Source organism: Pyrus communis, chromosome 11 (assembly GCF_963583255.1).
Source record: "Pyrus communis chromosome 11, drPyrComm1.1, whole genome shotgun sequence".
Classification (NCBI taxonomy): domain Eukaryota; kingdom Viridiplantae; phylum Streptophyta; class Magnoliopsida; order Rosales; family Rosaceae; genus Pyrus; species Pyrus communis.
This window is the reverse complement of record NC_084813.1, coordinates 214,025-228,798: the sequence shown is the minus strand read 5'-3', so window position 1 is coordinate 228,798 and position 14,774 is coordinate 214,025. Positions and strand designations below refer to the sequence as shown.

General features: G+C 38.2%; 1 protein-coding gene across 1 annotated transcript; it reads right to left on the bottom strand.

The window, feature by feature from the left end:
• Positions 1 to 1,784: 1,784 nt before the first annotated feature.
• On the bottom strand, positions 1,785 to 4,773 carry LOC137708589 (two-pore potassium channel 5-like). The gene is made up of 2 exons (XM_068447702.1): positions 3,597 to 4,773; positions 1,785 to 3,029 (listed from the first exon to the last, which is right to left on the bottom strand). The coding sequence occupies exons 1-2, from the start codon at positions 4,661 to 4,663 to the stop codon at positions 2,882 to 2,884; spliced, it is 1,215 nt and encodes a 404-aa protein (XP_068303803.1). The 5' UTR covers positions 4,664 to 4,773; the 3' UTR covers positions 1,785 to 2,881.
• Positions 4,774 to 14,774: the final 10,001 nt, after the last annotated feature.

The following is a 14,774-nucleotide window of genomic DNA, read 5'->3' as shown; positions in this document are numbered from 1 at the left end:
ATGTGGATTGGGATCGGATGTGATGTGATTGCAGAATTGGGTTTTTTGGTGGACAATTTTTTTATTAACTATTAAATCATTAAGCCTATTTGTAATTTTTTTTTTAAATTTAATTAGACTTGTGTGACCCATTTATGTGTCACATCAGCACATAACAGAATTTTTGACATAATTGTGACGGAATGACTGCATTGATTTGAGACACTTACCTAAGGGACCACATTGATCAATTTTCAATTTCTGGGACCATTTTGATGTCATGGGTCAATTTCAAGTACCATTTGTGAGAAAAAGATGACTTATGTGGCCTATTTATGTGCTACATCAACAATTAACAAATTTTTTTAACAGAATTGTGACGAAATGACCACATTAATCTACGATACCTATTTTCATGGACTATATTGATTGATAATCAATTTTAGGGACCATTTTAATGGTGAAGGTCAATTTCAGAAATCATTTGTAATAAAAAACCATAACTAAAGGGAAGTGTTATTGGCACTCTAAAAATATCATTCTACACTCCTCACAAGTGTATTTTTCTTTCATAATATAGAAAGCTTGGAATGTAAAATGAGATTTTTGGAGTGCTAATAACAATTCCCTAAGTAAATAGTATTCTCAAATAATCATTGTGGAAGACCTTCACTTGTTACGAACCTTCTAGGCCTTCTAGCCTCCGTGTACTTCTGGGTGGTAGGGCCCAACAAAAGTTTAAAGCTTTTTTTTGTATTTTTTTTTTTTTTGAAAGTAAGTTTATAGCTTAGTTATATTCGGATATTTAGAAAATTTACGATCATAACACGTCAAAAGAAATGATAATTCGTAATTTGGACATTCAGAAAATTTACACTAAGCCCATACAAACCCCCGCGTATTAATCATGCTAGGGTATATCGAAACAAGCTTACAATATTAGTACATTAACATTTTAATTCCAATTACGCCAAGCCACTCTTCACCTAACATGCTTAAGTGGGTCTGAGCCACATAACGAGGCTTGTTGAGTGAGTTGTGGTGTCGACGATTACAAAAGTTCAATGGGCCTACGTGGAATTCAAGTTTGTGGATCTTTTGGGCTACTTGGGAACAAAAAAAATAGGCCCACAACTTTAGTTTCACGTGGAAATGTTGTAGGAGATAATTATCTGTTCATTCCTTTACAACGTAACTAAAACACTTCAAAACTAATAAGAATTAAAAATCCAATTCGCCTAGATTTATGCGTTGACCAAGTCCGACCTTGAGCCATGCACCTAGTTTTAACGTGTTGGAAGAACCTAAGCATTTTAAGCTCGCGCAAGAAATGAAGAAGAAAACAGAGAATGAGCGTAGCAAAAAATGGAGCTTTGTTGTGGGACTAGGTGCAGGAAAGAAGGGATTCTTAGCAGAATGTTCAGCCTAGCTTTCACGAGGCAATTGACTCTTACAATACTAACCCAATGAGACATGATGTAGCTACAACAATGGAAAAGACAAGGGAAGGCTTCACAAAACAAGAAGAAGAGAGAAAGCCCAAGAATTCTCCAGGAAGATTCTGAGGAATTCCCGCATATTTAAATTGAAGCCTTCAACACGCTTGAATAAGGGGATGGACTAAGTAGAGCAAGCAATCTCTAAGAAATGGAAAACCCTAATTCATGAGCTCTAGCCTTTCCTTCATTCTAACCTTTGCAATAAGCCTCCCTTACCCTTCAAAATTATCCCCATTAGAAATCCTAATTAGCCACTTTAAAACGAGCAACCATCAATGATATATCTCTCACGCCAAATTAGTAGGCTTTTAATTCCTACAGCACTCATCACTCAAGCAAGTTACAATTTGTTGTTATAATTATTCAATCATTACTAACGAAGTTGCTCATTTATCTGGAATATCTCTGAAAACATGCTTTTCTTTGAAGGTATCTCAGGGTCTCGTGCCGGAAACAAACCAGGAGAGTTGAGCGTCTCAAAGTTCAGTTTTGCTTGATCAAAAGGTCCCCAACACTTGGTCTGGAAGGTCAATTAGGATAACTACGGTATATTGGGTTGTCCCAATGATATTCGCTTCCTAAATTCCTAGAACTATGGCGATAACTCGTGAAGTGAGCTAAACTACAGAGAACATGTGGAGGGAAAGGGAGTTTGATACTGTCTCACACACATTTCAATCTCAACAATATCCCTTGTGATTTATTTTATCTTAATACATGCAATGTTTCTACAAGAGGGGATGATTTGAATTCAAGATGCGGTGGGTTAAAGAGGAACGCCCTGCCCACCAGGAGAATCCACAAATGCTAAGCTTTGCTTAAGTCGGCCTAGACTATAACACAAGCTGTATAGTACTACACACCGAGGAACCAGTTCACTGTATCTACGATTGAGCAAACTACCAAAAAAGAATTATAATGCCAAAACACGAAAAAGGATAGGAAAAGGAGAGAAACTATATCAGATTATTCAAAGCCTTCATGAGAGTATATCAAAGCCTTCATGAGAGTATATCTCCAATTACACGATGTAAATAAAGGGAATCCGTGTACGCGCCAATGCCACATGACCTTCTGTGTTTCTCGATTCCTTTTTGTTGTAATTACAGTACAAAAAAAGGAATAGGGAAAGAAAGGAAGAGATTCTAACTAACTTTGGACAAATTGTCTATGCACTTCATCTTCTTTAATCCTCGTCCAGCAGCTCGGTGCAGAAAATGTCTATACAGTCCATCTTTTGCAAGGCAAGCTTACTGCAATGCATTAATCTTCAAAGAATAGTTTGTCAGGAATATACAATACAAAGGCCTTTGCGTTCAACATTCCCATGCTTTCACCAGAATGAGAAAAGGAGTCTGTTTCTTTGAACAAAAAGAGCAGAATCCAGCCTTAACCATTTGAAGTTACAAGCGATGCGCCAACAGATCAGGCAGTGTTATCTTCCCAGAGTGGTTCTGGTCAAGCCTACTGAACTGATCGCAGATTTGCAGAATATCTTTCTCCCCTATCTTTCCCATCTCTTTAAGCTTGTAAATAACATACTCTGACTTACTGAAATGTGAATGTGCAAGGTAGCTTGTATGATTCACAATTCAAACTTGATATATGTAGCTAAAAGCTGAAAAACTAATACGGATGCAAAACAAATAAGCATACGGAAATGCTCCTCTTGAATTATTCGCATTTCTGTAGCAGGACTCTGGTGTCCACTACAATAGTCAGCATCCTTATCAGATCGACGCACCTAGACGTTCCATGTTAGACTAATTTCATCTTCAATTGCCAACTCAATTCACTCCAAACCATCTCGTCTTTTGGAGGCTCTAATTTGAATCAAGTACATTTGCTAAGTTCACACTACATGCGCACAAAGTTGCACGGCTATGCTCACACACCTAATTCACATCCCATCATCATACTAATGATCATCCAGACCAACGGTCGATATAATACTTACGCTAAACTGTTACTTAGTTATGATTGACTGTAATCCGATCAGAATTGTTAGAATTTGCTAGATTTGTTGAGTGAGGTGGCAGCTAATGACAATTAAAAAGAGATGGCAATTAAAAAGAAAATGACAGATAGGATGGATGGAATTATGGAAGCACAACACACCTGATGAAACCTTGGTTATTGATGTCGGCGGCCAGCAGATCCTGGACAGTGATATCCCTATGCAAAACCCAGTTCATAATCCTCCTGTGCCTTTTGTCCACCCTGGCCTCTGCTAAATATATAAACGCCCGAGCCACCGCCAACGTCGAAAACAGAAGCCACACGGCGGCGAAGAGTCTCCCTTGGAGAGTCTTGAAGGCCCTGTCACCGTACCCAACCGTCGTAACCGACATAACGGACAAGTAAACAGAATCAATCCAGTCCAAATTCTCCACAAAACATAACACCAAAGCCCCAATGCCGATGCACAGAACCACCACCCCAAGCGCCAGGCCGACCTTGAGTCGGATTCTCATCCTCCCCTTCGCCACATCGACAATATAGTCCCTGGCGGAGAAGCCATGATTCCGGGAAGTCTGACCCATTTGAATTCCGGTCAAGATCATGTTTTCTTGCAAGTCGAGGACAAAATTGACGACCCCACTGAGCAAAATGTCGATGAAACCGAACCCGAAGAGCACAAAGATGCAAGCAAAAATCTTGGTGAAAGGAGTGGTCGGAGCAATGTCACCGTACCCAATGGTGCACATGGTGACTATACAGAAGTAGAGGGCGTCGACGACCGGGTGGGTTTCGACGCCGGAGAATTTGTCCCTGCTGAAGGAGTAAATTACAACGCCGAGGGATAGGTAGACGAGGAGCAAGAAGACGGCTTGCCTGACGATGGAGGTGGAGTCGGATTGTGGTTTGGGGACCTGGGTTGTTGGGTTTGGATTGAGGCCTTGCATAATGGCCATGGCGGGGGCCGTCCTGCAGCGGTGGAGAGTGCCGGGTCTCTTCTGATAGTGGGCATTCGGGAGTCCGGACGAAGAGGGCTGCGGGTCGTGTTCGTGGACATGGTAATGGTGGGGTTGTTGGAAGTGGTGGAGATTAGGCTCGCTGTGGGAGGGAGAGATTTTGAAAGAGAAATCATCAGGGTCGGGGACTTGAACAGTGGGGGTAGGGGTGGGTCGGAGGAGTTGGTGTTGGGGCCCTGTTTGGGGGCCGAGAAAAGGCTCCCTTTCCATCGGGAGAAAACAAGGGAATAGATTCTCTCTCTTGGTTTGGGGGCTTGGAGACTGTGGACTGTGGACTGTGGACTGTGGAGGGAGAGTCGAACACGGTTTGAGACTCGGAGCCTGAGGGTTCGAGGAGCATCTCTTAATTTATTTCACGTGGGCGGCAATGTGATACAACGTCCTATCTCACTCAACATGCCGTGAGACACACTGTGCCAATAATATTTGCAGTTTTATATTCGTTACAAAAATATAATTTGAGGCTTAATACGAGTATTTTATATACAACGATATTTTACACTAAAACTTGAGTTTTTAAATAATTAATACTAATTAATACATACACGTTATAATTTGGGATAAATACATAGTACCGTATTAGCAGCGTACCGGGAAATTAAAGAAAGAGAGGGGGAAGGTGGCGGCAATGAAGGATGCAGGCGCAATCACGCGATAGACATGATATTCAGCTAACTAACTGAAATAGACTTTAATTAATTTGCTTTTTCCACAGCACATGATATTATAGTTGGACTTTTGCTTTTTGAGTAACTTGAGAGGAAGAAACTCACTCCATAAATTTGGATCATTAGCGTGAATAATCATTTTTGGACATTTAGTTAAGAAAATTATCAAGTTTCGTTATATTCTCGTTGTGTAATCGTTATATTATTGTTGTGTCATCTATCTATGATCAATATGTCATCATCCTTTAAAAAAAATCATTTATGCAAACAAATGTCAAAAATTCAAAAACTCAAAATCACAAAAAATATTTGCAGTTTTATATTTATTACAAAAATATAATTTGAGGCTTAATACGAGTATTTTACAATGATATTTTACAGTAAAACTCGAGTGTTTAAATAAATAATACTAATGAATACAGACACGTTATAATTTGGGATAAATTCATAGTACTGTATTAGCATAGCAGCGTACCGGGAAATTAAAGAAAGAGAGAGGGAAGGTGGCGGCAATGAAGGCTGCAGGAGCAATCACACGGTGCACATGATATTCAGCTAACTAACTGAGATGGACATTAATTAATTTGCTTTTTTTACAGCACATGATATTATAGTTGGACTTTTGCTTTTTGAGTAACTTGAAGAAGAAACTCACTTCATAAATTTGGATAATTAGCGTGAATAATCATTTTGGGACATTTAGTTAAGAAAATTATTAAGTTTCATTATATCCTCGTTGTGTAGTCGTAATATTATTGTTGTGTCGTCTATCTATGATCAATATGTCATTGTTCTTTAAAAAAAAAAAAAAAATCATTTATGCAACCAAATGTCAAAAATTCAAAATTACAAAAAATGAAAAGAATAAAACAAAGAACACACCACCCCTCACCAATAAAGCAAATCTTATGGGAGTGGAAAACGTCATCGATTTGGGAAATAGAATAGGTCAAACGTGTTTTTGGGTCAAACGCACCTCCCTTCTCCTTCCTCTAATTTACCGGATTTTACCCGTAAATTATACAGATCTTTAGAACCCAATTATACCCATAAACTAGGTTGATCATAGCTGTTGGATCTTCGTCAACATAGATTGTTCGCATATTCCGTCTACAGGTGAGAAAAACTGTACGTTACAAGATTTGAAATAGGCCGAAATATCCTCCTCTAAAAAGAATTGTGGGAGAGAAGAGTGATGCAATAATATGTTTTTCTCGCAACTAAAAGAGAAAGATTGTCACCTATTGGAGCATGTTGGAGTTTCACCCCAACTTGCAAAATCCTTACCCACATAACTCAAGCCCAAGATATGTATACATCCATGCATGCATGGTTCGATTATTTTTTTTAACAAAAGATATTATATATATTAAAGGATGAGAGAATGGTTTAAGCCTCACAATGAACTAACAATAATATGGTCCAAAATTGTCTTTGGTGAGAATTGAACTTAAAACCTTTCACTTACAAGTGAAGAGAAATATCACTAAACTATAGTATTAAGTGACGGTCCAACTATTTTTTAGAACTGTACAATTTGCTGCTATCGTCCCTAGCCACTTTTGTTGACAGCTCCACAAGACTTCAGAGCCCTTCCGACCTAAGGATCCCGTATAAAATAACTACACTCATAAGTTCTGTTTAATTTAAGTGATTTCATTGTATTAATATACTTTATCTTCTTCATTAAGATACATTAAATCATTTAATATATTTTAGTATATTGATTTCGGTGCATACATTTTGGTGCATATATTTTGGTACGTTAATTCAATATAATACTTTTCGGTACATATATTTCGGTACTAACATTTAGGTGCATTAATTGAGGTTTTCAAGTTTGAAGAATGTTAATAAAATTAACAAATTAAAAAAAACTTTTTTGGATCAAAAAATGACACACCCCAACCCGAAATGTCCATTAGGACTCCCAATTAGGATGTGCTGACTGACACCTAAAAGGTGACGAAACCATAAAGTGTAGTGATGTGAAAAATATGAATAAATTTAAACCTAAGAGTGCCTAAATACCAGAGTGCGGTGGTGAGCAGGTATGCACCCACTCACACGTGACGTCAGAGCATAAGTAAAGTACAGTAGAGGGGGTAAAGATCATACCCTCAGAGGTAGTCACTTATATTGAGATTTACCAAGAATCCTCATCGATACGATCATTCAGCCGTTACAACCTGGAGGGGCACAAAACAGAAAACGTGAGTGGGCAAAAACAAAGTTTTGAAAACACATTTCACTTTTTAAACGTAATAACCCCTCGCTGTAAAACCCGTATAAGTTTCCCAAACAAATACTGTAAACACATATGAAAACTATACTTAAGAATAACCGAACCATGTGTATGCCATGACAATTATCTTATCCATGAATAAGTAAGCCAGGTGAATTGCACTAATATAAAGTGACATATCAGCCGGAGTCACCTAACGTGACATGTACGGCTGAATCAATAACTCAACAATCAAATCAACTCTTGCACACGAGTCGGAACCACTTATGTGGTCCATACAACAAGTTAGGTGTAAATAAGTACGCTTAAGTGTTATGATCACGTGAAGGCTGTGCGAAGTATCGCAAGTCACCTACAAGTCGGAACCACTTAATGTGATCTGTACGACAGGTTGGCACATTAAGCCACATTATGCCTAAAGCTTACCTAAGCGTCCACATCGTCGAGCAACATTATGCCTGACTCACCTTGACCTGGAATGTCCACTAAGACTCCGAATCAAGTTGTGTTGGTCGACTCCTAGAAGGTGACGAAGCCATAAAGTGTAATGATGTGGAAAATGTGAATAAATTTAAGCCTAAGAGTGCCTAAATACCAAAGTGCGCTGGTGAGCGAGTATGCACCCACTTCACATGTGTCGTCAGAACATAAGTAAAGTACAGTAGTGTGGGTAAGGATCATACCCTCAGAGGTAGTCACTTATATTGAGATTTTCCAAGAATCCTCGTCGATACGATCGTTAAGCCGTTACAACCTGGAGGGGCGCAAAACAGAAAACGTGAGTGGGCAAAAAACAAAGTTTTGAAAACACATTTCACTTTTCAAACGTAATAACCCCTCGCTATAAAACCCGTGTAAGTTTCCCAGAAAAATATTGTAAACATATATGAAAACTATACTCAAGAATAATCGAACCATGTGTATGACATAACAATTATCTCATCCATGAATAAGTAAGCCATGTGAATTGCACTAATATAAAGTGACATATTAGCTGGAGTCACCTAACGTGACCTATATAGCTGAATCAATAACTCAACAATCAAATCAAATCCTTCTCATGTTGAACTTGTTGGAAATGTGCCCTAAAACCAATCATATGATGATACTTTATGGACATTTCACATGTTAAACTAATCTAGTTTAATGTAAAGGGCAAAGATTATTGTTTGAACCGTCTCATATAAATGTTATATGCTTAAACGATAAGTCCAAGGAATATGTGATTGGAAGAATGCGATCTAAAGAAGTTAGATTCATGAGACCATTCTTTCGTTGACACATCCTAAACGTTCCTGATCATAGGATTGTCAATTGGGCATTGACAGTCCGTTAAGATCAGTACGTGCTATGTCTTCTCTCAGGGAGAGTGACTAGTCTCGAGTCATTGGTGTGTGTGACATCAAGACAAGTACGTAGGTGCTCAATAGAGAATGGGTTCACTGAACACGATCAACGAAGAGTTCTCATATTCATGTCACATGAGAACTCATGGTTGGGATAATGCAAATTAGTCTTTTGACCTGAGGCATCACAGTTGTCTTGTGGTTAGGTCCTTAATCTTTGATTATGTCAAAGTCACTCCATCAGGAGGGTGTCCACGGCATCGTTGGGGTTAAGCCACTTAGCCATGGAGACAAGTGAATGCGCAACAAGGGATCTCTAACCTTCAAACTGATTGAGGGAGAATACTCTATGATATGATTTAGAATCTCTGGCCAGAGTATGAATGAGATTTAGGAATGTGTTCCAAATCACATTCAAGATAATCATATAAGCACAAGACTCACATTGGATAGTAGACATGAATAAACTATCAAACCAAACAATGTGGTCAAGAGTATTGTATTAGAGAAAGACCGTATTGCATTTGTAATCCTAAAACTGAATAGGTTCTCCACCTCTTCTGATTAGTTTGGGTAACCATGACATGCTGCTAGGCGTCAACCATGGTTTGTGGAAGCCCTAAAAGTGTATTATCACTAACGGGAGAATTGAAAGTAAGTTCCAATTCACAATCGATTTGAAAGAGTTTGAATCGCCCACTGCCTCGCTAAAAGGAACCTAATGGATCGTACACCGTGTAAGGTAGAGATTGAAGATTCAACGGAGATGAGTAAGAATAATTAAATGGTTTAATTATTTATGGCAAGGATTAATTAATATGATTATTAATCAAACGAATAAGTTCGTTAAAAGACCTCGGGATAGTTTTGGACCTTAAGGCCCAATGGGCTTCGAACGTCAAGTCCATTGACTTAAGTTGTGTGACAACTTAATGAATAATGATTCACAAAGGCCCAAATAGCCCAATAAATCCCATGTTAAAGGAGTGGTTTTGGACTTATTTACAAGTTTGCCACTCAAATGAATTAAGGAATAAGTATGACTTAATAGCCAAAATTCATTAAGGGTAATTTTTGGGGAAAGGATGAGAACACAAGCTCTCCTTTCTCTCTAAAATTTCAGCCACCTTGGAGGGATCATCTAGCAATCAAACTCCTCCAAGGTCACTCATTTCTTCTACAATATGCCTTGGTGTGGAGACTTAGAGGTTTTCAATTTTGGGAACTTGGAGAAACCTTTTCATCCATCCAAATCCATGGATCTAAGATGCAAGGAATGAAGGCCCTCTCTTTGGGTGATTAGCCTTTGCTTATGCAAAGAGGAATCTACAAAGGTATTGATTTCTCAACTCACTTTGTTTTGAGTTGAGTTTTGGTTCACCTATCTACTAGGCTTTGAAGTTCATGGGTTAAGTTTTGTTTTTGAGTGCATATAAACATGATTCCGCCTTTTAATTGTTAATTGCATGTTGTTGATGTTGCTCAAATGAACTTGTTTTTCACAAATTTTCCTTCAGAACTCCTAGTGATGTTTTTAATCTTAAATTGAAGGTTTGTGGGTGATTTAATACAAATTTCATCTCGGGGAAGAATTTCCCTAGATTTGTGGAAAGTGAAAGTGAACAGTGGTTGTTTGACCATTTTTAGACCACATTAGGTAGCTTCGACTCGTAGGTGACTTGCGATACTTCGCACAGCCTTCATGTGATCATAGCACTTGAGCGTACTTATTTACACTTCGCTGAAGGATTATTTTGGAAGATGACATGTTCATTTAAGCAACATCATTAGCATGCAATTAACAAATTAAAGGCGGAATCATGCTAGCATGCACTTAAAAACAAAACATTACCCATGAATGTTCAAAGCCTAGTAAAATGGTGAACCAATAATCAACTCAAAACAAAGTGAGTTGAAATATATACCTTTGTAGATTCCTCTTTGTATTTAAACAAAGGCTAATCACCCAAAGAGAGGGCCTTCATTCCTTGCATCTTAGATCTATGGATTTGGATGGATGAAAAAGGTTTCTCCAAAGTTCCCAAAATTGAGAACCTCTAATGATTCATCACCAAGGCATAATGAAGAAGAAATGAGTGACCTTGGAGGAGTTTGATTGCTAGATGATCCCTCCAAGGTGGCCGAAATTTTAGAGAGAAAGGAGAGCTTGTGTTCTCATCCTTTCCCCAAAAACAACCCTTAATGAATTTTAGGCTATAAAGTCCTTTATATAGTCCCTTCAAATAAGTGACCTAATGGACCAAAAACCCTATTCTTCTAACATGGCCGGCCTATAGGGTTTATTGGGCTTTCAAGCCCTTTGTTTATTCAAGTTGTCATACAACTTGAGTTAATGGGCTTGACATTCAAATCCCATTGGGCCTTGCGGCCCAAAACTAACCCGAGGTCTTTAACGAACTTATTCGTTTGATTAATTAATATATTAATTAATCCTAGCCTTAGATAAATAATTAAACCATTTAATTATTCTTACTCATCTCCGTTGTTTCTTCAAACTCTACCTTACTCGGTGAACGATCCATTAGGTTCCTTTTAGCGAGGCAGTGGGCGATTAAAACTCTTTCTAATCGATTGTGAATTGAAACTTACTTTCAATTCTCCCGTTAGTGATAATACACTTTTAGGGCTTCCACAAACCATGGTTGACGCCTAGCAGCATGTCATGGTTACCCAAGCTAATCAGAAGAGGTGGAGAACCTATTCAGTTTTAGGATTACAAATGCAATACGGTCTTTCTCTAATACAATACTCTTGACCACATTGTTTGGTTTGATAGTTTATTCATGTCTACTATCCAATGTGAGTCTTGTGCTTATATGATTACCTTGAATGTGATTTGGAACACATTCCTAAATCTCATTCATACTTTGGCCAAAGATTCTTAATCATATCATAGAGTATTCTCCCTCAAACAGTTTGAAGGTTAGAGATCCCTTGTTGCGCATTCACTTGCCTCCATGGCTAAGTGGCTTAACCCCAACGATGCCGTGGACACCCTCCTGATGGAGTGACTTTGACATAATCAAAGATTAAGGACCTAACCACAAGACAACTGTGATGCCTCAGGTCAAAAGACTAATTTGCATTATCTCAACCATGAGTTCTCATGTGACATGAATATGAGAACTCTTCGTTGATCGTGTTCAGTGAACTCATTCTCTATTGAGCACCTACGTACTTGTCTTGATGTCACACACACCAATGACTCGAGACTAGTCACTCTCCCTGAGAGAAGACATAGCACGTACTGATCTTAACGGACTGTCAATGCCCAATTGACAATCCTATGATCAGGAACGTTTAGGATGTGTCAACGAAAGAATGGTCTCATGAATCTAACTTCTTTAGATCGCATTCTTCCAATCACATATTCCTTGGACTTATCGTTTAAGCATATAACATTTATATGAGACGGCTCAAACAATAATCTTTGCCCTTTACATTTAAACTACATTAGTTTAACTTTGTGAAATGTCCGTAAAGTATCATCATATGATTGGTTTTAGGGCACATTTCCAACAATAGCCTGTCACACAGACCACATAGGTGGTTCCGACTCGTGTGCAGGATTTGATTTGATTGTTGAGTTATTGATTCAGCTGTACAGACCACATCCAGGGCCGGAATATGACAAAAAATATATCTAAATGTTATATTGATAAATTCAAATATTTAATGGAAGACATTGAATGAAATACACATTAATTAATTTGAATTAAGGACACATCAAATACTATAATCAATATGTAATTTAACACCAGGTCTATCACATCCCGGTCCGGGCCCCCACCACATCCCGGACTCGACTCCACCGTAGCACGATATTGTCCGCTTTGGACCCCGACCACGCCCTCACGGTTTTGTTTCTGGGAACTCACACGAGAACTTCCCAGGGGATCACCCATCATGGGATTGCTCTCACGCGCTACTCGCTTAACTTTGGAGTTCTGATCGAACCCGAAGCCAATGAGTCCCCAAAAGGCCTCGTGCTAGGTAGGGATGAGAATATACATATAAGGCTTAGAGGATCCACTCCCCTGAACGATGTGGGATGTTATAAGGTCAATATGTGATCCAACACCAGATTTTTGTGAAATTTCAATCTTTTTTAAATATTAAAGTTAATAAACCCCTAAAATTACAGCTTAAGCTTAATCCGTTTTAATGCAGAATCAATCCTAAACATTGCATTTTAATTAGTTTAGCATAAAAATAACTCAAAAACCTATTTAGGTTAGTCAACTTAAAAATGTTACTCAAAAGCATATGCCCATTTATCGTAGTGGGCGACAATCATGCCATGCACCCTAATGTTAGTGTGATCCTTTCTGATTGCCCTCCCCCTAACAAATAACTATTCAATCCACTAACGTTATTTTTCTAACTTAAAAAAATAATAATAATAATAATAAAAAGGCTTACTTATAACAATAGTTCACGAACTTTTGTTTTTAAGTATAAAATATTATCTACACTAAAAGAGATAAAGAAGTAAGTTAAATCTTATAGTAAGTTAATAAATTCACGAACTTAACAATGCGTTGCGCCATGATCATTTTCACCAATTACGATATATTTTTCCATTGGAATATATTAGGTTTCCACTCCCACCGAACAACCATCGCTATTTATTATCTATGTGACCAGCCTAAGACCTAATTTGTTTGGGCACCGCCAATGCCATGTCATCTTTAAATGTATGTCCCTAATGGATTTGGATCCTCTCTCGAGCCCAAGGAGAGGATCCTCCTGATCAAGAACTGTGGACCGTTGGATGATTTTCATCCAACGTTTATAATTATTATAACTTTAAAGGGACCCTCTTATTTGTAGCCGTTGGATTCCCACAGTCCTTGGTCAGGAGGATCCTCTCCTTGAGCTCAGGAGAGGATCCAAGTCTGTCCCTAATTGTCAATTAGGAGGAAAGTACTACTTTACCCTTTCATGTCAGACTTAACATCAACTTGACGGAATTGACAAAATCTTGTTAAAAAGTGAAACGAATCCTGAGTTGAGGTTCTATTCTATGGGGCATTTCAAAAATAAGCTAATAATTTATATAAATTCGTGAATTACGCATATAACTTTACATATTCTTATTTAAACATTAAGTGCATATACAAAAAAATTAATTAATAATATTTTCATCGTGTTTATTTAAATATAATTATACATGTATGTATTTTTCATGTACCATACTCATTTCCTATAATATAGTGTTGTGATACTAAACATCTAAATTTTTAAGATTTCACAATTTTCATTTGTATACTTGTATTGATACTGTGAAGTATGAACCCTTTAGAGCTTCCGGAATATATGTTCATACATTGCTACGCTATACAATTACAATTTGTGACTCAATTAACCACATCAAATAAGAGAACGACACATGAACATTAGCTCAATATGTTAGATTTACTCTTAACGTCGTGAATAGACCATACTGTTCTACCCAGCAGGTCCTGAACCTTCAAGCTCATGTATGTCAAGCTGTCCTTCGGCCCATATCCCCCACTCCTATGCCTTTTCTAGCTCAAGGAGGAAGAGGTCGACTCTTTGGAGTCTTCCTTGGGTGTCTTACACTCCGGCGCATTTACCTGCAACATGCCTACTGTCAAATTATCAGAGAGACAAGCCAAAGTTCACTTCCAATCACATCGATATTGTCTCCAACTTGTTAATTACCACCTACACAGTTCGACAAGTGTGTGTTTTATCACAAAAGACTTCAGTATTAGTTAGAGTGAGGTTGAGATATTTAAACTCTTCTTTTCTCTGCCTTTATTCGATGTGGGTATATCAACATGCCCTTTCACGTGAGACCTAATTAGTGGGTCACACATTGGAGATCCACACATCAGCAACTATGTGGAGTCAAGAGGACTCACCCAACAAGCGAGGCCAAGGGACCCACCATCATCGCACGGGGCTAAGCCACCAATTACATGGCAGTACGGGTCCACTTCCTGACTCTGATACCATGTCATATTATCAGAAAGATGGGTCAAAAGCCCACTTCCAACAACAATGATGTTGTC